The sequence below is a fragment of the Pristis pectinata genome, chromosome 9, assembly GCF_009764475.1.
Source record: "Pristis pectinata isolate sPriPec2 chromosome 9, sPriPec2.1.pri, whole genome shotgun sequence".
Classification (NCBI taxonomy): Eukaryota; Metazoa; Chordata; class Chondrichthyes; order Rhinopristiformes; family Pristidae; genus Pristis; species Pristis pectinata.
Window position 1 is genome coordinate 29,690,870 of NC_067413.1, and position 27,343 is coordinate 29,718,212.

At 42.2% G+C, this 27,343-nt stretch overlaps 1 protein-coding gene across 2 annotated transcripts in view; it reads right to left on the bottom strand.

Moving 5' to 3' along the window:
* The window catches only part of dpy19l1l (dpy-19-like 1, like (H. sapiens)), a 70,568-nt gene that overhangs the window by 25,322 nt on the left and 17,903 nt on the right, over positions 1–27,343 (bottom strand). For both annotated transcript variants that reach the window (XM_052022771.1, XM_052022770.1), the window contains exons 8-15: positions 23,158–23,249; positions 22,945–23,044; positions 19,590–19,667; positions 15,285–15,371; positions 14,045–14,107; positions 8,385–8,465; positions 4,603–4,704; positions 2,386–2,457 (exon numbers count right to left, since the gene is read on the bottom strand). In XM_052022771.1, the coding sequence (XP_051878731.1) occupies positions 2,386–2,457; positions 4,603–4,704; positions 8,385–8,465; positions 14,045–14,107; positions 15,285–15,371; positions 19,590–19,667; positions 22,945–23,044; positions 23,158–23,249 (675 nt within the window). The remainder of the gene's footprint in view (positions 1–2,385; positions 2,458–4,602; positions 4,705–8,384; positions 8,466–14,044; positions 14,108–15,284; positions 15,372–19,589; positions 19,668–22,944; positions 23,045–23,157; positions 23,250–27,343) is intronic.

Below are 27,343 nucleotides of genomic sequence, written 5' to 3' on the forward strand. Positions count from 1 at the left end.
AGTCTACATTTCCGCTTTCCCCAGCTTTTGCTACCATCTATGGAGACAAGACAGAAAATGTGCAAATCCTGACTCAGAGCTGTGAACCCTCATCTACCAACCAACTGCAAATCTGAAAGTTTCTCTTAGGTCAAATAACCTGACTAGTAGCAGGAATGCTGCTTTTCGAAAGATGCCAAACACAACTGACCCAAAATTGTTCTGATCAGCATGCTAGAAGGGTATAATTAAGCTGAAGAGGGTGCAGAAAAGATTCACAAGAATGTTGCTGGTACTAGAGGGTTTGAGTTATAGGGAGAGATTGGATAGGCTGCGACTGTTTTCCCTGGAGTGAAGGAAGCAAAGGGGTTTATAAAATCATGAGGGGTTTACGAAATCACGAGGGGCATAGATAAGGTGAATGGTTATAGCCTTTTTCCCAGGATAGGGGAGTCTAAAACTAGAGGGCATAGGTTTAAGGAGAGGGGGGGAAAGATTTAGAACATGGAACATTACAGCACAGGAACAGTCCCTTCAGCCCACGATGTTGTGCCAAACTAATTAAACTAGTAATTGCGCACCTAACTAAATTAATCCCTTCTGCCTACACAATGTCAATCACTCCATTCTCTGCACATTCATGTGCACATCTAAGAGCCTTTGAAAGGCCTCGATACTACTTAAAGGAGACCCGAGGGGCAACTTTTTCCACAGAGGGTGTTGGGTAAATGGAACAAGCTGCCAGAGGAAGTGGTAGATGTGGGTACAATTACAACGTTTAAAAGACATTTGAGCAGGTACAAGGACAGGGAAAGGTTTGGAGGGATATGGGCCAAATACAGGCAAATGGATCTCGCTCAGGTAGACCCGTTGGACGGCATGGATGAGTTGGGCTGAAGGACCTGCTTCCATGCTGTATAACTCCATACCAACATATTGGAAACCTATATATGTATATAGGCTGCGTCAACGTGCTACAGATGACCACAATGTCCCTCTGATAAAAGTCAGGGAAAAAATTCATATTTTTGTTGCAAATGTGTGTGTCAGACTCTGGTTAAGATCAGAATCCAGTTTAGCTATGATGATGCCAGAACCCAATGACAATAACTATCCAGGATTAACTGACAGAGGTGTGATTGGACAAGGGAATTAACAGCATGTTATCGAGCTGCAGACCAACACTCACTGCTTCACAAGGTGGGTGTTTCAGAAATTAAATCTTCATTTCCCTTTTGAAGATTTGGATATTGTGGAACAATATGATTCATCAACATTCAAACTACTGTACAGTATTACTGCTTCAGTCAGTGAAGCAGACAACATCCAGCTGGGTACTGTTGTCTGCTGCTCAAGACTCGAGATCAGCAGACTCAACTTCCACATTTTGATTTTAACATTGAACAACAAGGAAAGCAAATGTCTTCCATGACATCGGAAAGCATATGCAAATTATTGGAGAAAAGGAATCATAGAACATAGATCAGTACAGCACAGGAATGGGCCCATTGGCCCATGATGTCTGTGCTGACTATGATGCCAATTTAAGGTAATCCCATCTGCTTGCACATGTTCTATTCCCTGTCTGTTCATGTACCTGTCTAAACGACTCTTAAATGTTGCTATTGTATCTGCTTCCACTACCTCCCCCAGCAGCCCTATCCAGACACCTACCACTTCCTGTGTAAACAAAAACTTGCCTCGCAAATCACTATGCCCTTTAGTATTTGACATTTCCACCCTGGGAAAAAGACTATTTACCCTACCTATACTCTCATAATTGTATATACTTCTATCAGGTTGCCCTTCAACCTCTGATGCTCCAAGTTTGTCTAAACTCCCCTTATAGCTAATACTCTCTAATTCAGACATCATCCTGGTAAACCTTTGGTCAATGAGTATTTGACAGGCTCAGGAAGATATGACAGAAGTGAAAAAGAGCTCCGTCTGGAACATATGAACAAGTAGAACTAAAGATGGTCAGAGGAAGACAGGCTCAGATCTAAGGCTGGCAGAAGATTATGAAAAGACCCAGCAACCTCAACTCATTCTGCTTTGGTACCTCATGACAACAATTTCCAGCTGCACAAAGGTTTGCCAAGTGATGCTGTGAATTTACTGTGCCATTCCCTAACACCACTTGGTACAATAGGAAACCTCTACCTTTGCCCTGATATTGGTGCCCTGTGCAATACAGGTTGATCAGAACATTTCATTTCTAAAAAAAACTACTTTTCCAATCATCACTTTCCAACCCATTCGAAGGAAACACTGCCCCCCAATCAGGAAGATCTTATAGAAGCACCAATGAGGTTTAAGGGTTTTTGTTTTGGATACGTTAGGATACTTAGAGAAATATTTCACTCATAATCAAACAAAGGTCTAAACCAAAATGACAGGACTTACCTTTGCAACAATAAGTGCAAAAACACAGGCAGTCACAGGGAGCAGCAGGGTTTTGGTATATCTCACAGGAGTCTGAAAACACAAAAAAAGAAACAGATTAACAATAACAATTTTGATCCATTAAATGACAGTATAGCCCAACCCTGTCTACACTAATCCCATTTGCCCACATTAAGACTTCTATGCCTTGCCTATTCAAGTGCCTGTCTAAATGTCTCTTAAGTGCAGTGATTGTATCTGACTCCAGCAGCTGTGCCAGTACATTCCAGATATTAATCACTCTCTGTGTGGAAAAAAAACTTTCCCCTCAAATCCTTCCTCTCACCTTAAACATGTGCCTTTTCTTTTGATCACCTACCACAGGAAAAAGATTCTGACTACATGTTCTATCTGTGCCTCTCATAATCTTACATACCTCTACCAGGTCACTCCTCAGCCTCCTTCGCTCCAGGGAAAACAAGCCCAACCTATCCAATCTCTCCATAACTAAAGTCCTCCAATGCAGGCTACATCCTGGTGAATCTCCTCTGCACATTCTACAGGGCATCAACTAGCGATCAAATTGTAGAAGGTTGCATCTATAATCTCCAACTAGCTCCTTTAAAACCCGGGGATGCAGATCTTCAGGTCAAGGAAATTTATCTCCAATACTAATTAACTGTCTTAAATCTGCGCTAATCTAAATTCTCATTTACTCTAGACCTATTGTATTGCACTATTTCCAGAAGGTTTTATGTGTCTTCAACTGTGAAGACAGGCACAAAATACGTTTCGATTTTCTGCCATTTCCTTACGCCCCCATAAAATTGCTTTCATCTCCATCTGTAAGAGACCCTCATTGACTTTACCTAACATTTTCCTTTTTACAAATCTATAAAACCATAAAAGCTTTTGTTTTTCATTATATTACTTTCATATTCTACTTTTCCTTTCCTTATCAATACCTTTGTCATTCTCCGCTAAATTCAGAATGTTCCCCAATCCTCAGTTTACTGCTTTTTTTGTCAAAACCCTTTCCTTTGATCTAATGCTACCTTTCTCTTCACACAATAATGAATGTATTACGATCCCCTCATTGGTTTCTCATCACACTGATGTAAGTCACCACCTGTAATACTTCCCTTGCTTAAGCAACCAGGACGACAGTGATTAAATTGACGGGAACTTTCTGCGGTAAGGAACTCCTTCAACACAGATAGGAAAACCCACATATTTCTCCATAAGCATTTAAACAGGTCCTGGTAATCTGCGCATTACACAGTGACTGTATCTCATTTATTGCCTCAAATTGTTGTAACGTTACTATTAGCATTACTCAGTTCACATTGGGCAGTAACCCCCACACAGAGTGGGTTCTCAGAACAATACTGATCTAGCTTTTGCTTCCAGGAAGTTCATTCTCCTGAAGAGGGATTTTTGTTTTACGTACTTAATTTGAAGAAGCTAAAGATAGAGCATCAAACTAGGCAAGGGTGAAGGAAACATAGCTCTGCTTTTAAAAAGGCACTGCAGATCTATAATTGAGTGGAGAAGATAAAGGTCAAAGACAACTCAGGGTGCCTGGACACTCATCAAGAATCGAGTTGCAACAAGACTGCATTCACTCAACTTCTCCTTCAACCAATTTGATCCAGAAGGTATAAAAGAAAGTTTAAACAGCTCATCCCAGCAGCTAAGTTAGGGCACAATCAGAGCAGCAGTAGGGATGTCCCTATCCAGGCATAAGCAGTGGGGAAAGAGTACAAGTGCTGAGATCAAGCTACTATTGTGCTTTAGACAGGCTAACCCCCAGAAGATGGAGGGAGGAATTACATTCTATGTTAGGCACTTGAACAATTTTCACAGTAGATTCCAAAATATTACTTACTAAACAAATGACAGATTTAAATTAACTTTGCACCTTTTTGACCCTCCATGCTACTGTTAGTACATTGCCTGTTTGTCTGCCTTGCCTGACATGACTGATGCTGAGAGAGTGGGTGTTCAGGGCTGCCCATAGACCCTCCGCCAGTTTCCTTGTGGTATTTTGCAATGCAGGAAAACATTCCTTCTCCTTGCACACTTCTAGTTAATAGTGTCTCACTCAATACTCAGGGCAGAATTTAAAAGAGCAAAGATCAAACTTCTTTTAGAGAGAAGAACCACATTCTTTGCAGAGTATGGGTTTCCCAGTGCTCTCTGCCATCGCATTTTGTACATTCATCAATAAAATATCACCTCAGTCTCCATGAAATCAAACTCCACAGCACACGTGTACATCAGAGTGTCAAAATCCTTGTAGTCAGTGAACTTGGATTTGAGTAGATTACTTATGTGTGCCTGGAAGTAAAGAGCAACAAGGTTAGCTATGAATGAAGCACATCTGAAGTGTGGTTGCTATTGTAACATGAAAAACACAGCAGCCAATTTGCCCACAGCAAACTCACACAAACTACAGTGTGATAATGACCCGTTCACCGTTTTTGGATACATGGGTTATTTTTTAATGCTCTTATATTCCTATTCTTGATTACCCTACAGCCATGGCTCTGCAATAACAATATCATAACCATTTATATCCATTTGTGCTGTGACAATCAGTTCCAGTACTGTCTTAAGCGTAATCCACATCCCCAGAACCAGTCACAATGTCCCAGGAATCCAAATTCCTCCTCCCTGTACTCTCTCTCCAGCCACGTATTCACCTGACAACAGAACATAGAACAATCCAGCACAGGAACAGACCCTTCGGCCCACGATGTCTCTGCCGACCATGATACCAATTTAAACTGCATACCTGTCTGCACATGGTCTATATGCTTCAGTTCCAAGCCTGTTCATGAGCCTATCTAAAAGCCTCTTAAATGTTTCCATCATATCTGCTTCTACCAGTTCCCCCGGCAGTCCATTCCAAGTGCCTACTACTGTCTGTAAAATAAAAACTCTCCTCATAAGTCTCCTTTAAACTTTCCCCCTCACACCTTTAAGCTATGCTCTCTAGTATTTGACTTTTCCATCCTGGGAAAAAGACACTATCTACCCTGTCTATGCCTCTCATAATTTTATATACTTCTATCAGGTCACCCCTCAGCCAATGATACTCCAGAGAAAACAAACCAAGTTTGTCCAGCATCTCCTTAGAGGTAATACTCTCCATTCCAAAAAACATCCTGGTAAAATCATATGCACTCTCTCCAAAGCCTCCACATCTTTCCTGTAATGCAGCGACCAGGATTGTACACAATACTCCAAATATGGCCTAACCATAGTTTTAAACAGCTGCAACATGACTTGCCAACTTTTATATTCAACACGCAAAGCAATGAAGGCAAGTATGCCATGCACCTTCTTAACCACCTTATCTACTTGTGTTGCCACTTTCATGGAGCTATGGACTTGCATCCCAAGATCCCTCTGTACGTCATTGCTCTTAAGAGTCCAGCCATTTAATGTATACCCTCCTCTTACATTTGACGTCCCAAAATGCCACACCTCATATCTCTGTCAAGGCCCCAGAAATCTCCTCTCTTGCCTCTCAAACACCAGGGATATATCCCGTCAGACCCTGGGAACATTCACCTTAATGCTCTTCAAGAGACCCAACAATGTGTTAATAAATGGCTTTTATTTACACAAACTTAAAGAAACTTTTTTCTCAAATACTTCTTTGTATGAAAAAAAGAATTGAATGAACTAAAATGTAAAAGTTGTAACATAACTGGGAACAAAATTTTGATACCCCACTATGTTCTTACACACAATGTGTTGCTAGGGTGGGGGTGGGAGGAGAAGAAGCTGATGTAATGTGCTGTAGCTCCTTAGGTTTAAGATATTGTTAACATCTTTCACTGTGATACAGAAAATGAATTGCTTCTAAGGAACATGGCTACTTTCACGGTGCTATAAGGGGCACAGTGGCACAGTTGCTGTCTTACAGCACCAGAGACCTGTGTTCAGTCCTGACCTCCAGTGCTGCCTCTGTGGAGTTTGCTCATTCTCCCTGTGACTACGTGGGTTTCCACCAGCTGTTCTGGATCCCTCTCACATCCCAAAGCTATGCAAATTGTCCCTAGTGCACAGATGGGTGGTAGAATTTAGGCTGGGGGGGTGGTAGTTGATGAGAATGTGGGGAGAATAAAAATTAATGTAGAATTAGTGTAAATGGGTCGTTGATGATCAGCGCAGTCTTGGTGGGCCAAAGGGCCTGTTTCTGTGCTGTATAACTCTGTGACCTCCTCTTTCTTGATATCAACATGCCACAGAATAAAAGTATACCCCTCCTTGATCTCACTATCCCCCATGTCCTTCTCCTTGGTGAATAAGATATTTTTACTAATCACATGTACATTGAAACACAGTGAAATGCATCTTTTGCATAGAGTGTTCTGGGGGCAGCCCGCAAGTGTTGCCATGCTTCCGGCGCCAACATAGCATGCCGACAACTTCCTAACCCGTACGTCTTTGAAATGTGGGTGGAAACCGGAGCACCTGGAGGAAACCTATGCAGACACAGGGAGAACATACAAACTTCTTACAGACAGTGGCCGGAATTGAACCCGGGTCGCTGGTGCTATAATAGCGCTACACTAACTGCTACACTACCATACCTGCCCTACACTACTGTGCCTCACATCCCAAAGATATGCACTCATTTAGTACCTCATCCACTTCCTCTGCCTCCAGGCATAAATAACCTCCTTTGTTTTTGAGTGGTCCTATCCTCTCCCTGTTACCCTCTCATTTTTAATGCAAGTACAAAATGCCTTGGGATTCCCTTTAATCCTACTTGCCAAGGACATTTCATGGCCCCTTTCAGCTCGACTGATTTCCTATTTCTTATTTCCTTTATATTCCTCAAGGGCCTTGTCTGATTTCACATTCCTAAACCTTACACATGCTTCCTTTTTCTGATGGAATAAGTATGAGCCAGGACTCCAAGGATAACTCCCTTTGCTGCAGATTCTTTTACGTTTGAGTCCACATTTGTGGCACACTTCTGATTTAACAACCCTTTCAAAACTGTACTTCTGACAGTGCAGCACTCCCTTAGTGTTACACAGATGTGTAGGCCTAGATTTAATGTTGAATCTCTGAAGCAACATCCAACCTTCAGACACTGCAGTGAAAAGCAGTGCAGTGTGCTGACCATGAATTATTCATTTAGATGCAAAGGATGAATGAAGGAAAATAAAATAATTACACAGCTTCAGCAGCACATTGCTTCATCAGCCAAGGGTCTACCAACATCACAACAGATTAGGATGTCTACCATTGCTGTCTATTTCTATAACACAGGCCAACACTGTAGAAACCCTCATCCACACCATTGTTATCTCAACATTCAACCACTCCTGCACCCTAGCCAGCCTTCCGCATTCCACATGCTGCCTGTGTTCTAACTTGCACCAGGAACCATCACCTGTGCCTTTCTAGACCAACCCCGGCTCCTGATTAAGCAACAGCTTTATTTTGTAATTCTTACCCTGTTTGTCCAACCATCCCCATTTCTATAATCTTCTAAAAACTTTCTAACTATCTAAGATGCCAGCACTCCTCCAGTTCTGACCCTTGATCTTTCCTACACTGATAGCTCCATTAGCTGCCTGCTTCTGAAATTCCCTCTCTAAATTTTTGAGTCTTCTCTTTTGGCAGGACTCTCCTTAAATCCAATCTTTTGGTCAGCAGCACTAATGCCTCATGTGGCTCAATGAAGGATTTTATCTGAATACACTCTTGTGAAATGACTAGAGACATTTGCCACATTAATATGCCGAACAAGTTTCTGTTAGCTCTCAACAGGGAAATACCTGGAGTTCCCGAGTATATGATACAGAAAGATTGTGGTGTCATCATGCCTAACATAAAGCACTCTCAAAAGAATAGCGGCTCCAAATTGCACTATCACACATCAACCAGCTCAAGAATTTCAAGTCAGTAAGCCGCTGGCTAATCAGGACTGTAAATCAGAGACATTCCTTTTTGCAATTTTAGTATATTTCTTTCATAATCTGGATACTTACATCATCAGTAACTCCTAATAGTTTAGAAGCCACAAATTTGAGGATTATGGTTCCAACAAGCCAGACGGTTCCTTTAACTATCTGCAAAAGATTTACAAATAGTAAATGGTATATCTTTGTATAATTGCTTTCTAATTGCACACAAAAATAACTTGATACACATTGCAAATCTCAGCTTGAGCAACACACTTGTAAGATTGCTATTTTACAATACCAAGATGAAAAATTAAGAAGTGAAAACAAGTCAATAGTATCTTCATATGTATTTAATATATAAAATTATTCATTTTCAAAATTCAATCATAAGAACAACAAACGTAACCCAACTGCTAGTTCTGTCTGAAATTCCAAGTGAGATGAGATGGACTATGACTTCACGATCTACCTTGTTGTGACCTTGCACCTTATTGCACTGCACTTTCTCTGTAGCTGTGACACTTTACTCTGTACAGTTATTGTTTTTACCTGTACTACATCAATGCACTCTGTACTAACTCAATGTAACTGCACTGTGTAATGAATTGACCTGTACGATTGGTTTGTAAGACAAGCTTTTCACTGTACCTCAGCACAAGTGACAATAATAAACCAATATCAATACCAATGTGCTTCCTGTTTGAGTGGGATGGGGTGTGGGGAAAAGATGTTATAAAAGGTCTGTACTTCACAGAAAAATAAGAGGTGAACAGGATTATTCAGGTCCTCGAGCCTGTTCTGCTTGACACTGAGATCTTTGGTAAATTGATTTATTATTGTCACATGCACCAAGGTACAGTGAAAAATTTTTTTTTGCATGCCATCCATACAGATCATTTCATCACATCAGTGCACTGAGGTAGTAAAAGGGAAAACAATAACAGAATGCAGAATAAAATGTTATAGTTACAGAGAAAGTAGAGTGGAGGCAGACAGTAAGGTGCAAGGCCATAACGAGATAAATTGTGAAGTCAAGAGTTCATCTTATTGTACTAGGGGACTTTTCAATAGTCTTATAACGGCAGGATAGAAGCTGTCCTTGAGGCTGGTGGTACGTGCTTTCAGGCTTTTGTATCTTCTGCCCGATGGGAGAGGAGAGAAGAGAGAACGTACAGGGTGAGTGGGGTCTTTGATTATGTTGGGTGCTTTACTGAGGCAGCAAGAAGTGTAGACAGAGTCCATGGAGGGGAGGCTGGTTTCTCTGATGTACTGAGCCGTGTCCACAACCCTCTGCAGTTTCTTGTGGTCACGGGCAGAGCAGTTGCCATACCAAGCTGTTTTGCATCCAGATAGGATCCTTTCTCTCATGGTTAATCTGTGATATTATTCTACATATCCATGTATCAGTTAATATCTTAGATTATCAGAATCTATCAATATCAAATTTAAAAGTACAACTGCGTAGTATAGACTTGCAGAACAGAATTCAAAGCTTCTTCTCCTGTGTGTGACTCCTAATTTCACATCTGAAATCCTAAATGTTAACAGGCCTACATCACCCAGATCGAGATTCCACCTTGAGCAGGAACAGTCTATTTATCCATCCTACCTTTCATTTAATGACTTGAGTACTTTGATCAAATTGTCTCTTAATCTTGTAAATTCAATGGAATTTCCTTATTCAGTCCTAAGCCTGTGCTATCATTCATTAACATACTGGCTGATCTGTAACCAAACTCTTAACTGATCCAAAACCCAGTTATGATGAAAGTTCATGAACCTAAAATATTAATCCTGTTTCTTTCTTGACAAAATGCTATCTGACCTGTTCATCATTTCCTCTTTTTATGCCAGATAGTGTAAAATTTAGTTCAGGTAATAGTCTAATAAAACGATGGGCCTCTCAGTACGAAACAGTGTCTCAAGAGAAAACAAAATATTGTGGATATAAACTTGAAATATAGAGAAAATAGTGAAAACACTCAGCAGGCAATTGAAAGAAATAGTTAACATTTCAGTTCAGTGACCAATTGTCAAAGTTGGAAAAATTAATGACCTAACAGTTTTTTTTCCACAAATGTAAAAGTAAGGAAAGCAAAAGAACAAAAGGTCTGTAATGTGGTGGAAAGCTGAAAGATTAAAGAAGGTGATAACACAGGGAAAGAAGGTGTAATGAAATAAGTATACAACAAATGGGACGAAAGAACAAAATGTCAAAGGCAGAATCATTACCAAAAACTGCTACACCACAATAATGGGAGCAGAGGCTTTGATCTAAAATTGCAGAGCCCAATGTTGGGTCAAGAACGGTCTGCTTATCAGAAATGTTGTTGCTTCAGATTACACTGAACATCCCTAAACAGTGACTGAGGGCAGAGATCAAAGTGCGACTAGGAGAGAACATTAAAGTGGCCAGTGACCAGCAGGTCAGGTCACGCTTGTGGAGTAAATGAAGGTGTTCAGAATGCAGTCAACCAAGCCAAGGTTTGTCTCTATAGCACAGAACAGACTGCATCCTTGGTGAATATAGAATTTTGAATCGAAAGTAAGATATGTGAATTACTGCTCCACCTGGAAACATTTGGAGCCCTGGACATTAGGTAAATATTCTGCATGTTTGCTGGATGGTTAGCAGAAGGGTCCAATTGAAGAGTGGATCAGGTGCAAGGAAGGAGTGATGCCTTCGGAATGTTGAAAGGGGAAGGGAGGAGACAATGATATCACAAGATGAATGTGAAGACAGAGGAAGAAAATGAAGGATGAAGACAAAGAGCACTCTGTTGTAGTTCTTAGAGCGAGGAGAAGGTGGAGGGCAAGAGTGCAAGAAATGGGATAGATGCAGCTTGGGCTCTGTAAACCATCCTGGGGAATCCTTGGTTGAAGAAAAAGACAGATCAGAAACTCTGGTGTGAAGTCGATTGAAGGGTGTGTTACAGTGCATGACTGGAGAGGAAGTCCTTTTATTCATTCCTCACCTCTTCCATTTGCCTCTTTCCCTCTCCAGGGATGTAGCCTGGCTACTTGACCATTACTAACATTTACTGATTTTATTTCAAATTTACAGCACTTAAAGTTGTTTACACTGGGAAAGCTTGCAGACCAGTCAAGAACGTGAAAAAGGTTGCCTATATAATGTAGCTTTGATTTTCCATGGGTATAAACCTAAGCAAATTAAACATCAGTACTGTCCTATTTTACAGGGACAGGGTTATTACATTTTCTGGATGAGATCCACACACCAGATAGAAATGCTTCCAGTTGGAAGCATACCTATTTGGGAAAACAGAATGGCCCTTAAAAGAGCAGGCACCCATTACCATTTCTATATAGTGAAAGTTGTTCTAAGATTGCAGGATCACTCAACAGGTTGCAGCAAGGCAGAAGACAACAGGATCCTTGCTGCTCAGACAGTGAGAAGAAGGAATATCCCTGGGCAGCAAGTGCTGCTGGAACACTGAACTACAGTGGCAACAGCAAGAGGTAACAAGAACATGACTGCCAACTGCATCACCCCACATTCAATCTGAGGGAATTACTTCAATGGCCATGACAGACCAGAGAGGAATTTCACATCTGCACGCATCATATTAAGGACCCTAGCACCATACTGATATGGCTCCTACACCATGCTCAGTTGCTTTTTATTAGGCTGCATCAATGCCTGAAGTTGCATGATGCTCCTGACATCCCAGGCTCTTCCCATGTAGGAAGAGCCCCTACACTGTTCCCATGAGAGCCAGGCGTGGAATGGAGTTACCTATTGCTTATGCAAAGTACACAGTTGCCTAAATGGCCACATCTGACCTTAATGCATGCCACAGGAATAAACTGCACTTTCAGTCTTGGCACCCTTTCTCAAGAACATAGGTGGACACTTGAGAGAACAATAGTGGCTGCTCTGCTGACTTTTAAACTTGCACCATGGAAGAAGCAGATATCAGCTTATCCTCAGAAGTTGTGTCAGAGGTACACTGGCAATGAACAACCTTTACTTATCCCGCTTATAAGCAAGAATAATAACCAACAGTCCAGATCATGAGAACCTGGTGTCAGTTCTATCCCGAATTACACATGGGCTTGTTCACTATGAAGTGCAAGTCCCAAAGGCTTTGTGGTCCACTTGGTGCTGGGGTTAAGAATTATAGAGCAGCTTGGAGGGGAGGATCCAGTTCCCATGGTCTATGCAGAAACCAACAACATAGATAAAACAAACAAGTTCTGTAGAGAGTGTATGAGGAGCTGAGGTTTAAATTAACAAACAGAACAGCAAAGATAGTTTGTGGATACTCCCCGAATCCCATGCAAAAGCGGCATGGGGCCAGGTGTACCAGAGTAGAGTTCCTGGGTCAAAGAGTTTAGGAGAAAGGGAGTTTGATTCAGTGGAGACTGTCACGTACTGAGGAAAGACAGCTATCCCGCTGGGAGGGGCATTATTCAAATTAGACTGAGCCCAGTGTTCTGGCACATTGAACAATTAGGTCTGTGAGGACAACTTGAATTAAATAAGTAGGTTGGAGGGTTCAGATGACAGGAAACTCAGAAAGAGAGGAGTTAGTGAGATCAGATACATACAGTTTTGTTTCCTTTTGAGAAGGTTATATGCTTATTGGAGATGTTGAAAGCTACAGAAGATGGATGTCAGAGCTTTGTTCTTCTTAAATATCAAAGGTCCCACATTGAGCCAGTATCGTTTAGTTCTGAGGTTCCCGTCCCACCTAATAACATCCCTGAAACTTGTGGTGAAACTTCTGAAGATTCCTGGACTTCCCAAAATAATAACAGCATTTCTGTTAGGAACCAGTCCCAATGGAAGATCAAACTCGGCACCTCCAAGGAGACTGGTAACAAAAACAAGAAATAGGGTGTATTTTGGCTCACAAACCTAGAATTTTAAAACTTTTATTCATTCACTTTGTTTCGCACCAAAACTGTGATCCTTACATGGAGTTAGAGAGTCACACACTAGTTTACTGAGCTGAAGGAAAAGTAGAAGTACCTCCAGACAAACAGCGACATCATCCCCTTCACGTCAACCCTGGGCAGAACTCTACCCTAGGTTACTTTGTCAATGATGGTGCCAAATACATGGGATCAATCCATGAACTCAGAGATAGCCCAATGACAGTGCATGAAAGAAAGGACAGAAGCACATCACGAGTCTGGAGGCTGCTGATAATCAGGCTGAGAAACCTACACTCAGTCCCTCAAAACAGGTGTAGCCTAACAGGGTGGGAAGGCAAGTAGGACTTGTACCATCACCAGCCACTAATGCATTACCAGACCACAAAGAGTACACATCATAAAAGCAAAATGCCTCTCACTAGAAATAGAAGCACCACCCACCACGACAGTCGACAACTGCACAGCCACACCCACATCGCAACCACCAAACCCAGACAAGAATTTTGAACCCACCAGCTAAACCAGAAACATCCCCATCTCAACTTTATTCCCAATATATATCCATGTAGAGTTTTTGGTGTAAATTCCTTTTGTTCTTTCCTCCAGTGATAGCAACAGCACTCATCTGTTACCCACATTCTCAGGCTAAAGTCCCACCATCAGGGATCCTTCTGAATGAGCTGATGTCACCTCATGGAGTGGTGCTATAAGTAAGATTCAATAAGTACAGCCACAGTTTCACACCAGAGGTTTTAAGCCAGGGAAGCTGCAGATTGTATTGCTACACATTGATACATTTTATAATATTAAACCACAATGGCTGAAAAAAGAGTACAACCTACCCATGAACTCAGAACATGCCGCGGCCAATATTGTGAAATATGTGATTTCAAGGCAACCATTCCCTAAATGAAAGGAAAAAGATAATCCTCATCAGTGATTAGAACAGGTATTGGTTACTGAACACTAAATTTTAATTTTAATTCAGCATGGGTGGGATTATTTAGGAAAACCTGGTAAATTGATACTTTATTCATAATTTGTGCTTTTCTATCGCTTAATACTGGCAAGCTTCTCATTTCTCCCAGACTTTCTGCGCACCCCCCCCCCCACCCCCTTTTCCAATCTATACATTTTAAACCTGGGTCTGTACAACTGATATTTATTTAGTCCAATCCCTTCTGCCAGGTCATCCTTCCCCATTTACCTTCACCCATCACCCAGAAACATTATAAATGAAACTTCCCTTTATTTCTAACTGGTAATTATTATCTATTTTTCATTTTTTTCTCCCCCATATGCAGGAATAAATTCCATTTAATCCACCAACCACCGAGGAGAAAGATCCCAGCGCAAAATAAATAGGTTTTGAACTGGATGCATCACAGAATGGTTACAGCACGGATAGTTATTCACCCTGTTGGGTTCATACTGTTCTATGTAAATTGAACTCGAAGCCCCATTTGTCTGTGTCCCCTCCTGGACCCAGGCTGGACTTAGAAAGGTGAGGCTGCCAGGTGATCCTCTCAAAATGGGCAATTGTTTCTTCGGTATTCCCTCAGCTTCAGCTGGAGCTCTAGATTGGGTCGAATGACACAAGCACTTCCAGAACTTCTTTCTACCTTGTGAGCCATGCGCCTGCTTAGAGCGAGCACTGATAGCCATGTTAATCCACATGCTTTCCAGAGAAGGGAGGGGCACTGGAGCCCAAGACAGAGGGGAATAGAGAGGAGCTGAAAAACGGAGCAAATGTACTTACTAGTCATATCATTTGCATCCTTTCTCTCAGCATGTTATAGAAAGGCTTCTGCTTTCCATTCCAGAGGAGAATCAGAGGTGGTCTGTGGCACAAATGCAGCACTGCATAAGAGACAGCGAGTGCTTTTTCATGGAGAGCAAGGAAAAATGGGAAAGAGATGCTCGCTGAGACTGCTGGTTTTGTAGCCGAGGTAGAAAGGCTAGAAGCTAACACCCTAATCAGTTATATACATACAGACCAGAGAAAGTAAAGCAACCACGATTTCACAGCAGTAACAAAAGCAGAATAAGAACTTCAGTTCCACTATGCCCTGATCTACTTACGTAAACGACAGCTAGAGAGGCAGCATAATAGGAGCTTAACAGCATGGCATTTCCAAACATCAACACAAAACAAACCAACAGGGAAATCTGTGAACAGCAAAAGTAAAAACAGGGGTGAATAGTGGAAGAAGGCGGTACCCTCCCGCTCTTCCCACCACCTCAATCCAACACCATTGAACACAGCCCTGCCCATCTCCTGTTATGGCACAGGAGACCATTCAGCCCAATGATTCCATGCCAGCTCCCAGCACGGTGGTGCCATTCCTTGCTCTTTCTCATACTAGAGTATTCTGTTTCAAGCCTTCATTCACAGTGGGAGACCATTTCTATCCCCATTACAGGCAGAAGGACTGATGCAGGGTTTCAACCTGAAACGTTGACAATTCCTTTTCCCACCCCAGATGCTGCTTGATACAACAGATTGTTTGTTGTTCCCTCTATTTAGACTGGGTGAAGGTGAAGCCACAATATATTTCTAAATGAGTATGGTGTGTAACTTGGAAGGGAACTTGCAGATGGTAGTGTTCCGATGCAAAGCTCACCCTTCTCCCTCTCGGTGGTACAGGTCACAGGTATAGAAGGTGCCAGGGCAGTTAACCACAGTGCATTTTGTAGCTGGACTACCCCGCAGTTGTGGCGCACTGGTGGGAAGAATGATCACTCCAAGGAAAACAATCCCAGCATCTCCGGTCCAACTTCAAAGCTGAAATCCTTCCAGTAATTCTATTCTGCACCCATATTGCAGTTATGTCCTAACCAGGTGTTTTATAAAGTTCATATAATTCCCTGCTTTTGTATTCTATGCCTCTGTTTATGAACATTAGGATCCCAGATGCTATGAAAACCACCCCCTCAACATGTCCTCCACCTTTAAGGATAAATGCGCACATACACCCCAATCCGTCCAAGCCACTTAGCCTCCACTAGCCCAATAGCCACTCCCTGAATCACACTGTAGACTCAGTCTATCCAGAAGCACAGTGGACTTGATCTTCACTGTGCAACACCACCAATAAAAAGCAGAGAAGCAGCACCAGCCCCGACACATGGCCTTCTTTGACCTCACCAAAACCTTTGACCTCACCAAAACCTTTGACTCCCTCATTCGGGAGGGACTGTGGAACACCCACCTTAAATTTGGCTGGATTGATGGAGAAAAAGAATGCTTGTAATTCAAGACCTCAGACCTGGCATAGAACTCACGGCCTACCAGGAAGCATACAGACCAGGTCCCAGGTCTTGACCCCCTGCCCTCCATTATGCTTCTGAACCCTGGACTTCCTGCAACAGCCACCTGAAGCATGGAAAACACACTATCATCTATGACTGTGCAATATCCTCCAAATCCACTGGAAGGACGTGAACCATCATTACTGTCTGGTCTCAGACCAACATCTGCAAAACTGAGGCCATTATTACACTCAGTCAGCTCTTCTGGGAAGAACACATTGCTCGCATACCCAACTCCACATTCACAAAAGGAAAGAGATTACCAGGGGACAGAGGGAAAGATTCCAGACTGTGCTCAAAGGCTCCTTGAAGAAATGCAACATCCCCACTGACTCCTGGGAACTCCATGACTGCTCAAAGTGGTGGAGGAGTACTTGGGATGGTATTGGGAATCTCAAAGCCATGTATTGGGAGCACAGAGAAGCCCTGTGTAGGCAGCAGGAGTGCACCAACTGCCTGCTCACCTGTCCCGCCCTCACCTGCCCAATTTGGAAGAGTCTGTGTTTCCCACATTGGCCAAAATTAGCCACCTTGAACCCACAAAACTGGAATGCAAGTAGGTTATCCTCCATCCCAAGGGATTATTAAAGAAGATGTTGTCTCTTCTTTTCCTTTCTACCAAAGATATCACTTCATACTCCTCTGTACCAAATATCATCTCCCACTTGCCTGCCCATTCAACCAGCCTGTGACTTCCTGCAATTTATTACAATTGTCCTCACTGCTTACCACATTCCCAAGCTATATCATCTGCAAATTTGGAAATTTTACCTTGCACACCAAAGTCATTAAGTCATTAACATATTTTTTTAAAAAGTGGTCTCAATGTACTGCCCTTGGTAACAGAATGGTCTACTATACTCCTGTCTGAAAACAACTCTCTATTTTCAGACTAAAAGCCAATTCCCTATCACTGCTACTCCTGACTTTTTAATTGCACAAGCTTCCATTTTGCTAACTGCCATCACTTTATCAAACATGTAGATACATCCATGTAAACAATGAAAAATAAACGAACAAACAAATCAGAAGCAGGAGTAGGCCAAGGCCCCTCAACCCTGTTCAGCCATTTAATAGTGAATCTGATTATAGTCTTCACACAGCAACCTTTCAGTCTCTTGCTCATCAAAAATCTACCCACCTCTGCCTTAAAGACATACCCAACTGCTTCCACCATGATTTGAGGAAAAGAATTCCAAAGACTCTTAAATGGGCAACGCCTTATTTTTAAACAAATACATCTAATTTCTAGATTCTCTTACAAGAGGAAACATCCGCTCCACACCCATCTTTCAAGGTTCCTCAGCAACCTGTACGTTTCAATCAATTCCCCTTTCACTCTTCTAAACACCAACGGATACAAGTCTACCCCACCCAACTTTTCATGCCCATTCTATTCCTTTCATCAATCTGCTCTGTTACCTCAGCATAATAGTTCCATCAGGTACATGGAGAGGAGGGACCTGGAGAGATATGGGCTGAACACAAAAAATTGGGATCTGCTAGGTGGACAATGTGGCTGGCATGGACTCATTGGGCTGAAGGGCCTGTATCCGTGCTGTATTGCTCTATCACTCTATTAGGTTAATCAAGGACAATTTGCCTTTAACAGATCTGTGCTGACTGACTTTTATTAATTCATTTCTCTAAGTGCCTATTAGTGTTTTCCCCAATTATTGTTTCTAAAAAGCTTCTGAAGAATGAAGTTAAACTGTACTTGTATCCTTTTTGAACAAGGGTGTTACACTTGCCATTTCTCAGTCTTCATGCACCTCCCCTTTCCCTTAGTAAATGCAATGACAGGACAAGTCAGTTGCCTGATCCCACAAGAATCACTTTGAATCTGCTCTCAATTCACATGCAAATTAACACATTTCTATTTTACTTACATAGAATCATACAGTTATATAGCATGGAAACAGGCCCTTCAGCCCAACTCATCCATGCCAACCAAGTTGCCTAACTAAGCTAGTCCCATTGCCTGTGTTTGGGCCAAATCCCTCTAAACCTTTCCTATCCATATACCTGTCCAAATGTATTTTAAATGCTGTAACTGTACCCACCTCTACAACTTTCTCTGGCAGCTCATTCCATAGACTCACTACCCTCTGTGCAAAGAAGTTGCCCCTCAGGTCTTTAAATCTTTCCCCTCGCACTTTAAACCAATGCCCTCTAGTTTTGGACTCCCCTAGCCTGGGGAAAAGACTTTAGCTATTCACCTTATCGATGCCCACCATGATTTTATAAATGTCTATAAGGTAAGCCCTCAACCTCCTATACTCCAGGGGAAAAATCTCCTAGCCTATCCAGTCTTTCCTTACAGCTCAAGCTCTCCAGTCCCAGTAACGTCCTCATAAATCTTTTTTGCACCCTCTCCACTTTAATGACATCGTTATGTAGCAGGGGACCAGAACTGTCCTCAATACTCCAAATGTGGCCTGGCATCTTGTACAGCTGTAACATGACGTCCCAACCCCTGTACACAGTACTCTGACCAATGAAGGCAAGCATGCCAAACACCTTCTTCACCACCTCATCTGTGTCACCGTTTTCATGGAACTATGTAGCTGCACCCCAAGGTCTCTCTGTTCTATCACACTCTCCGGGGTTCTCCCACTTACTGTGCAAGTCCTGCCCTGGTTTGTCTTACCAACATCAAACACCTCGCATTTATCTTACATGGCAGTGACTTGTAGTAGTGACCCTAAACATTCATTCACACAATGCCTGCAGCATACCATCTGCAGCATGCAGTGCAGTCACTTGCCAAGTCTACTTCACATCCCAAACCAGTGACCTCTACCATCAAACAGCACAAGGACAACAGGTACATAGGAACACCACCACCTGCAGGATCCCCTCCAAGTAACACACCTCCCTCATTTGGAAAAATATCAGTAATTCTACAACATTGCTGGGTCTAAATCCTGAAACTCCCTTGCAACCAGCACTGTGGGAGTACTGTACCACATGGACTGCAGCAGTTCAAGCCAGTGGCTGATTGGCATTTCTGAAGGGGCATTTAGAGGTGGGCCTGAATGGATAATAAATTGAACAGGAAACAGTTCACTTTACCATGTGAGCGTATACAATATCCAGCAGCTTACAGGCATCAATGTAACCTAAAACATACGTTGCAAACAGTGACGCAATCTGAGGGGAAGAATAAAAGAAGAACTTTAGTACGACAACCTAATCAGAATTATAAAAGGAGAACCAATGGAAAAAAAGTCTTAAGAGTTATGGAACTTATTCAAAAAGTGCACATGCCTTACCACTATAATGAACTCAAAAGAATTCTGTGATCAAGAATTCGTTTAAATGAGTAAATTTTATTTTTAACATCACACACATGCTCTGTATAACATACAAATTCAGATCAAATTATTCACAAAAGTTGTTTCCATTAACTTGCTGTCAGAATGGTTGAACTGGCCTCTCAGAGCACAGAGACCAATCATTAATGAAAGGTGTAGGCCATGGAGTTCAGCACCTCTGATCAATCAGACCAACAAATTAGCGATGATGGTCTCGCTCACCACAATCCAGTCACATCACATGCCATTCTCTCCTCAACAACAGATCCAACAAGTATTTCACTAACTTAGTTTTGTCAGAGACCGTTGCTGGAGAATTGCTTGCACTTTCATGCACAATCATTATATTAAAACACTGAACAAGTGACTGAAACCCTACAAATACTGCACATAGAGTAATGTGCAGTATTTGTAGGGTTTCAGTCACTTGTTCAGTGTTTTAATATAATGATTGATGTACATGGAAGTGCAAGCAATTGGTTCAAGTCACAAAAACCACATGATGTTGGCTCCCAAAACTCTGGCGCCTGCTGCTCAGCACCACCTGCTGGATGGTCACAATATGTCAGTTCTTCCCTTGCTCTTCATCATTAAAAAAACACTGCACAGAAGGAGCAAATAGAATAAAGTAACAGCAGAATAAACTGTCAGTGGGAGTGATAAGAGAATAGCAAACAGTGACAAATATAATGAATCAGTGTGAGAGTAAAAAAAAATAAGCAACAGAACAGAATGACAGACACAGTATGTGAAGGAAGAATGGCAGATAGGTGAGACTGAGGATAGTCAGAGTGACAGAGGGCAAGTGGGAAACAGAAGATTGATAAGATATCTTTATTAGTCACATGTACATCGAAACACACAGTGAAATGCATCTTTTTGCATAGAGTCGCCACGTTTCCAGCGCCAACATAGCATGCCCACAACTTCCTAACCTGTACATCTTTGGAATGTGGGAGGAAACTGGAGCACCCGGAGGAAACCCACGCAGACATGAAATATGGACCCAGGCAGGAGATGGGAAAACAGAGCAGCTCTTCCAAAGCTCAATGCTTCAACACATGGACTGAAGCCACCACTTTTCACTAACTCCTTGGTTCCTGCTCCCGCCAAGGAACCAGAGTACGTCAAGAACTAAATGTTTATATCATCTCAGCACAAGAAACACACAATAAAGTTCTTCGTACCCTCAGAAGCAGGAACATCACTCTGGACACATCTGATGTGTTAGTTTAACTAGGTGATACATCAACCTTATTGCTTTGCACACTAACACTCTTAAGCATGGTGCATCACTTCACATTAATTATTAAATTCATCACCATACTAAAACAGACAGCATAGTTCATAAATCTCAGTTTCCAGACCAAGTGGGAATATAGCCAGGATACAAAACTGTACGTCTTCAATTGTCAAAGGGGAACCTTCTGCAAAGCACCAACAACTGGGGCCTTAAAATGTATTACTGTCAAGGCATTAAATCTGTACAAAAACACCTGAAGAAACAGATACAAGCATTCAATTATGGAGATTCAGTTCAGTAGAATTAGGCAGCCACAAAACAACAACTGCCCATGAAATGGTCTGAAGATTGCACAGAATCATAGAAGGATAATTTCTTGAAAAAATTACCCCCATATGACAGCTTAAAAACCAAACTTCTAACACTCATGTTCTGAATTATGCTTCTGAGATCCAAAAATGAGACTCTGCAAGTGACAAGAACAAAAAATGATTAGGAGTAGACCATCAGCCCTTCAAGCCTGTCCCACTATTCAATATGATCATGGCTGATCTATGCTGGCCTCAATCCCTCGATCTATCAAATATTTATCCACCTCCACTTTAAATACTCAAATGATCCAGCTCCCATTATCCACCGGGGCAGAGAATTCCAGAGATTCACCACCCTCTGTCAGAAGAAATTTCTACGTACCTCAGTTTTGAAAGATCAGCTCCTTGTCTTGTAGTTACATCCCATTTCATGGAAATCTCCCAACATCTACCCTGTGAAGCTTCTTTGTGTTTGAATAAGGTCACCCCCCATTCTACTAAACTCCAAGGCATAAAGGCCCAAAGGCCCAAACTATTTAGTCTCTCTTGGTAGAACAACCCTCTCATCCCAAGAATTAGCCTGGTAAATTTTCTTTCTTCCCCAAAGAGGTCAGTACAAAGAAGCCCTCTTTGTAGGCCTCAGCAACACCATGTATAATTACAACAAAACCTCACTATTTTTAAACTCTAACCTCTTTGCAATAAAGGCCAAAATGCCGTTTGCCTTCTTCAATACTTGTTAGACCTACCTGCTAACTTTTCATGATTCATGCACTAAAACACCTAGATTCCTCTGAACTTCACTCACTTGCAGTCTCTCCATTTAGATAATAATCTTCCTTTTGATTCCTCTTACTGAAGTGCATAACTTCACACTTCCCCACATTAAACTCCATTTGCCAGTCTTTTGCCCATTCACTCAATCCTCATCACAACTGCCCTTCCACCTATTTTTGTCTCATCTGCAAATTTGGAAACTGTTTCTTCTGCCAGTTCGATAATGTAAATACTGAACAAATGTGGGCCAAGAACTGATCCCTGGGGCACTCCACTAGTTATCTCCTTCCAGTCTGAAAAGGACCAATTTATTCCAGCTCTCTGTCTTCAGTGAGACAGCCAGTTTTCAATCCATTCTAACACACTTCCACTGATACCACGGACTTTTAATTTATGCATCAGCCTCTTATGTGGCACCTTGTCAAATGCCTTTTGGAAATCTAAATGCACTACATCTACAGGTTCCCCTCTATCAACTCTCCCATCCTCAAAGAATTCAAGTAAATTTGTCAAACATGATTTACCTTTCATAAAACCATGTTGACTAGGTTAAATTATATTCAGCTTTCCTGAATGATTAGTTATTTCCTCTTTGATTATTGATTCTAGCATCTTGCCAACAATGGCTGTTAAACTGACTGGCCTGTAGTTCTCTGCGTTCTGCCTTTCTCCTTTATGAACAAAGGAGTCACACTGGCTCATGCTCGTTCAACTTACAATTAGTTCAATATTAAATCCCTAAACTGATTCTTGAAAAGGCCATTGCCCCCAACATCCCTCACCTGTGTGAGCAGCACAAACTGTGCAAACTGCCACGGAAGCAGGAAGAAGATATTCGCAATACAAAATGCAGCCAAGGTCTTCTTCTCCACACAGACACTTCTATTCACAGAAAAACAGAGAAGTAAAACGTTTTCGTTGAGGAATCACTTGTGATTGCACATGTAAAGAACTGAACATGAGAAATTCTCAGGCAGCAAGACTGAAGTTAGTACCTTAGTATGCGGGTTAGAAGCAGCATCTGCAGAATTAGGAAGGGGTAGGAGAAGCTCTCACGGAGAGGAGGAGTCCACATGACTCTCGTGCACTAAAATGAAAGCACAGCTGCTCATCATACACATTCTTCATAAATTGAATCCAATACATTAATCCAGGCTTGCCCTTTCACCGATCAAAGTATCAGCTGCATCCCACACACAAGAACAGCGACTTCAGTGCTCAGTAATATCACCCCCTCACCCTCCAGATACTCTGCCCAGTGTTCCAGTTGACATTAGTGACTTATTGCTCAGGGAAAAGGTGCTGGGAGAATACTCAGTTATTCAATGAGCAGTCAAAATATCATGGGCAGACATGCCAGAGTATAAGGAGGAAGGTTAAATAAAGTAACACTCACTGCCACTGCTGTATAAATTACATACATATCCTTTACAGAGCCTGGTATATTTTACTTGCCAATTTTCTCCTCTCCAGAGTACTGACTCCTTCTTGGAGTGGAGCTCCACACACATTGGGTGTCTTTCAGTACTGCAAGTGGCTGTTACATAGAGAAGGATATTTAATGATGGGAGCACTGTCAGAGAGATCAGAGAGATCACTGCTCTCACCTGGGCACAGATGAAGTTGAATGAACAAGTGCTCACTCCCAGCCAACAGCTGTGGAGGCTGTGCTTTCAAATCACACTTCAGAATGTCAGGGGATCATCCAGGGACTCAGAAAAATTGTTTTAACATAATGTCTTTCGGACGATGCTATGCGGTTATGTATGCAGGGGAAAGTCACTGTATGAATGTAACTTCCTCCTTCAACTTTAAGGTAATGAAGAACTCATGACCCTTTCACCAACCACTGGGCAACACTGGCTCAGCTCCATCAGATCCAGGGATCCACTGCTCCTGCTGTCTGTCCAGATTCTCAACCAACAGCAGATTCCGGTCTGAATGCTGCACTGTCATCAATCCCTCCATTGAGGGTTGAAAGCTGAGGAAGGTTGGCATCACTCCAGGCAGTTACCCATTACTTCCCAATCTCTGATCCAAGATTTTGCCAAGTTTTACAACTCTGGTTATTTTGTGCAGGCAAAATGACATCACCGTGCAATATTTGCTTGCATGTCTGCACTCCAGCACCATGCTAACTACCAGGTAAACCCAGCTTAACATTCCCATTGCTAAATATTTGTATACTCAGGAGATTAGTTTATAGAATGTTCAGAACATGTGGAACCGTTACATTAAAATGATTAAATCCAGCAAATGGTCACATTTAATAATGAAGCAGTTTTGTTCCAAGAAAAGTCAACATTTCTCACCACTTCCTGAATGTGTTTGGCAATGGAACACAGAAAAACTGATCTGGTTCCCAAACAGCCTGATGTTGACAGTTGCTCACACAATGAAGGCTTCATGATAAGGTAACGACTGGTCTGGCTCCTCTGAACATTTCCCCAAGAAGTTGCAGGAAGGGGAGTGGGCAAGGACATGGAAAAAAGTTCTGCCTCCATTTTAAATTTCCTTGTTACCAGATGTTGTCAAAGAACAGCAGCATTGTTGTGCTGGCAGATCTTATGTTCGCAAAATTCAGTGTGTGGGGATGATGAGGGATTTACAAAATTACAATTACAAACTATCACTTTCAGATATTGGGTTTAGAATGGATAATAACTTTAATTGGCATACATCAAACATTTCTAATCCATACTCAGCTACTAACAATTTGAGAATGTGGTGATAGTGCTGATTATTCCTGTACTAGATGTCATTATAGCCAGTACACTAAACTTGGGTGCACAGAGACATTACAATCATACACTGTGTGTTTCTAACAAAACCTAACTAGTGTTTCACAGGTTAAAATGTAGATTGTAACCTTAGTTTTAATGGAAATTTTTAGTGTTTTGCTTTATCCCCTGACATGCTGATGACTTCTTTTTAAATCACTGATATAACAATAACATTTTCTGTACCAATGAGAAACCTTTGATCTTATCCGTGAACAACATTTAAAAAGTGAAGACTCTTGTCATAACATAGTGTAATTTAAATCTGCTCCACCTTGACAGTCATTGGGACACTGCCTAAAACGCTTTGAACATAGAACATCATAGCACAGTAAAGGCCCTTCAGCCCACTATGTTTTACCGACATTTTATCCTGCTTGAAGAGCTATCTGACCCATCCCTCCAACATAACTGTCAAGTTTTCTATCATTCATGTGCCGATCTAAGAGTCTCTTACATGTCGCTAATGTATCTGCCTCCACCAGCTCTGCCGGCAGTGTGTTCCACGCACCCACCACTCTCTGTGTAAAAAAACTTACCTCTGACATCCCCCTTACACCTTCCTCCAATCACCTTAAAATTATGCCCCCTCGTGTTAGCCATTTTCAGCCTGGGAAAAAAAGTCTCTGACTGTCCACTTGATCTATGCCTCTTATCATCTTGTACACCTCTATCAAGTCACCTCCCATCCTTCTTCACTCCAAAGAGAAAAGCCCTCGCTCGCTCAACCTATTCTCATAAGACATGCTCTCCAATCCACGCAGCAGCCTGGTAAATCTCCTCTGCACCTCCTCTAAAGCTTCCACATCCTTCCTGTAATGAGGCAACCAGAACTAAACACAATACTCCAAGTGCTGTCTAACCAGAGTTTTATAGAGCTGCAACATTACCTGTGGCTCTTGAACTCAATACCCCGACTAATGAAGGCCAACACACCATGTGCCTTCTTAACAACCCTATCAGCCTGCGTGGCAACCTTGAGGGATTTATGGACGTGGACCCCAAGATCCCTCTGTTCCTCCACACTGCTAAGAGCCCTGCCATTAACCTTATATTCTGCCTTCAAATTCGATCTCCCGAAGTGTATCACTTCACACTTTTCTGGGTTGAACGCCATCTGCCACTTCTCAGCCCAGCTCTGCATCCTATCAACGTCCTGTCATAACCTACAGCAAATTTCTACACTATCCATAACACCACCAACCTGCGTGTTATCAGCAAACTTACTAACCCACCCTTCCATGTCCTCATCCAAGTCATTTATAAAAATCACAAAGAGCAGGGGTCTCAGAACAGATCCCTGCAGAACACCACTGGTCACTGACCTCCAGGCAGAATATGCTTCATCTACAACCACCTATGTCTTCCATGGGCGAGCCAATTCTGAATCCACACAGCCAAGTTTTCCTGGATCCCATGCCTCCTGACTTTCTGAATGAGCCTTCCATGAGGAACCTTATCAAACGCCTTACGAAAATCCAAGGGTCTACCTTCATCAATGTGCTTTGTCACATCCACAAAAAAATTTAATCAGGCTCGTGAGGTACGACCTGCCCCTCACAAAGCCATGCTGACTGTCCCTAATCAGCCTATGCTACTCCAAATGCCCATAAATCCTGTCTCGAAGAATCTTCTCCAGTAATTTGCCCACCACTGAAGTAAGACTCACTGGCCTGTAATTCCCAGGGTTATCCCTACTCCCTTTCTTAAACAAAGGAACAACATTTGCCACCCTCCAATCATCTGGCACTACTCCTGTGGCCAGTGAGGTCGCAAGGATCATTGCCAAAGGTGCAGCAATCTCGTTCTTCACTTCCCATAATAACCTTGGATATATCCCATCCTGACCCGGTGACTTATCTATCCTAAAGTTTCTCAAAAGTTCCAGCACATCCTCTTTCCTCACATCAACATGCCCTTGTGTATCAGCCTGTTGTATGCCATCCTCACAAACGTCAAGGTCTCTCTCACTGGTGAATACTGAAGCAAAAGTATTCATCAAGGACCTCCCCTACCTCTTCCAACTCCAGGCACGTTTCCTCTTTTAGCTCTGATCAGTCCTACCCTCACTCCAGTCATCCTATTCTTCACACACGTGCAAAACGCCTTGAGATTTTTCTTAATCTTACTCGCCAAGGCCTTCTCATGCCCCCTTCTAGCTCTCCTAAGTCCATTCTTAAGCCTCCTTCTGGCTACCTTGTAACTCCCCAGAGCCCTGTCTGAGCCTTGCTTAAGCTTCTTTCTTCCTCTTAACAAGATATTCTACATCTCTTGTCAACCATGGTTCCTTCACTCCACCATCCTTACCCTGCCTCAGTGGGGCAAACCTATTCAGAACACCTTGCAAGTACTCCCTAAACAACCTCCACATTTCTGTTGTCTACTTCCCCAAGAACATTTG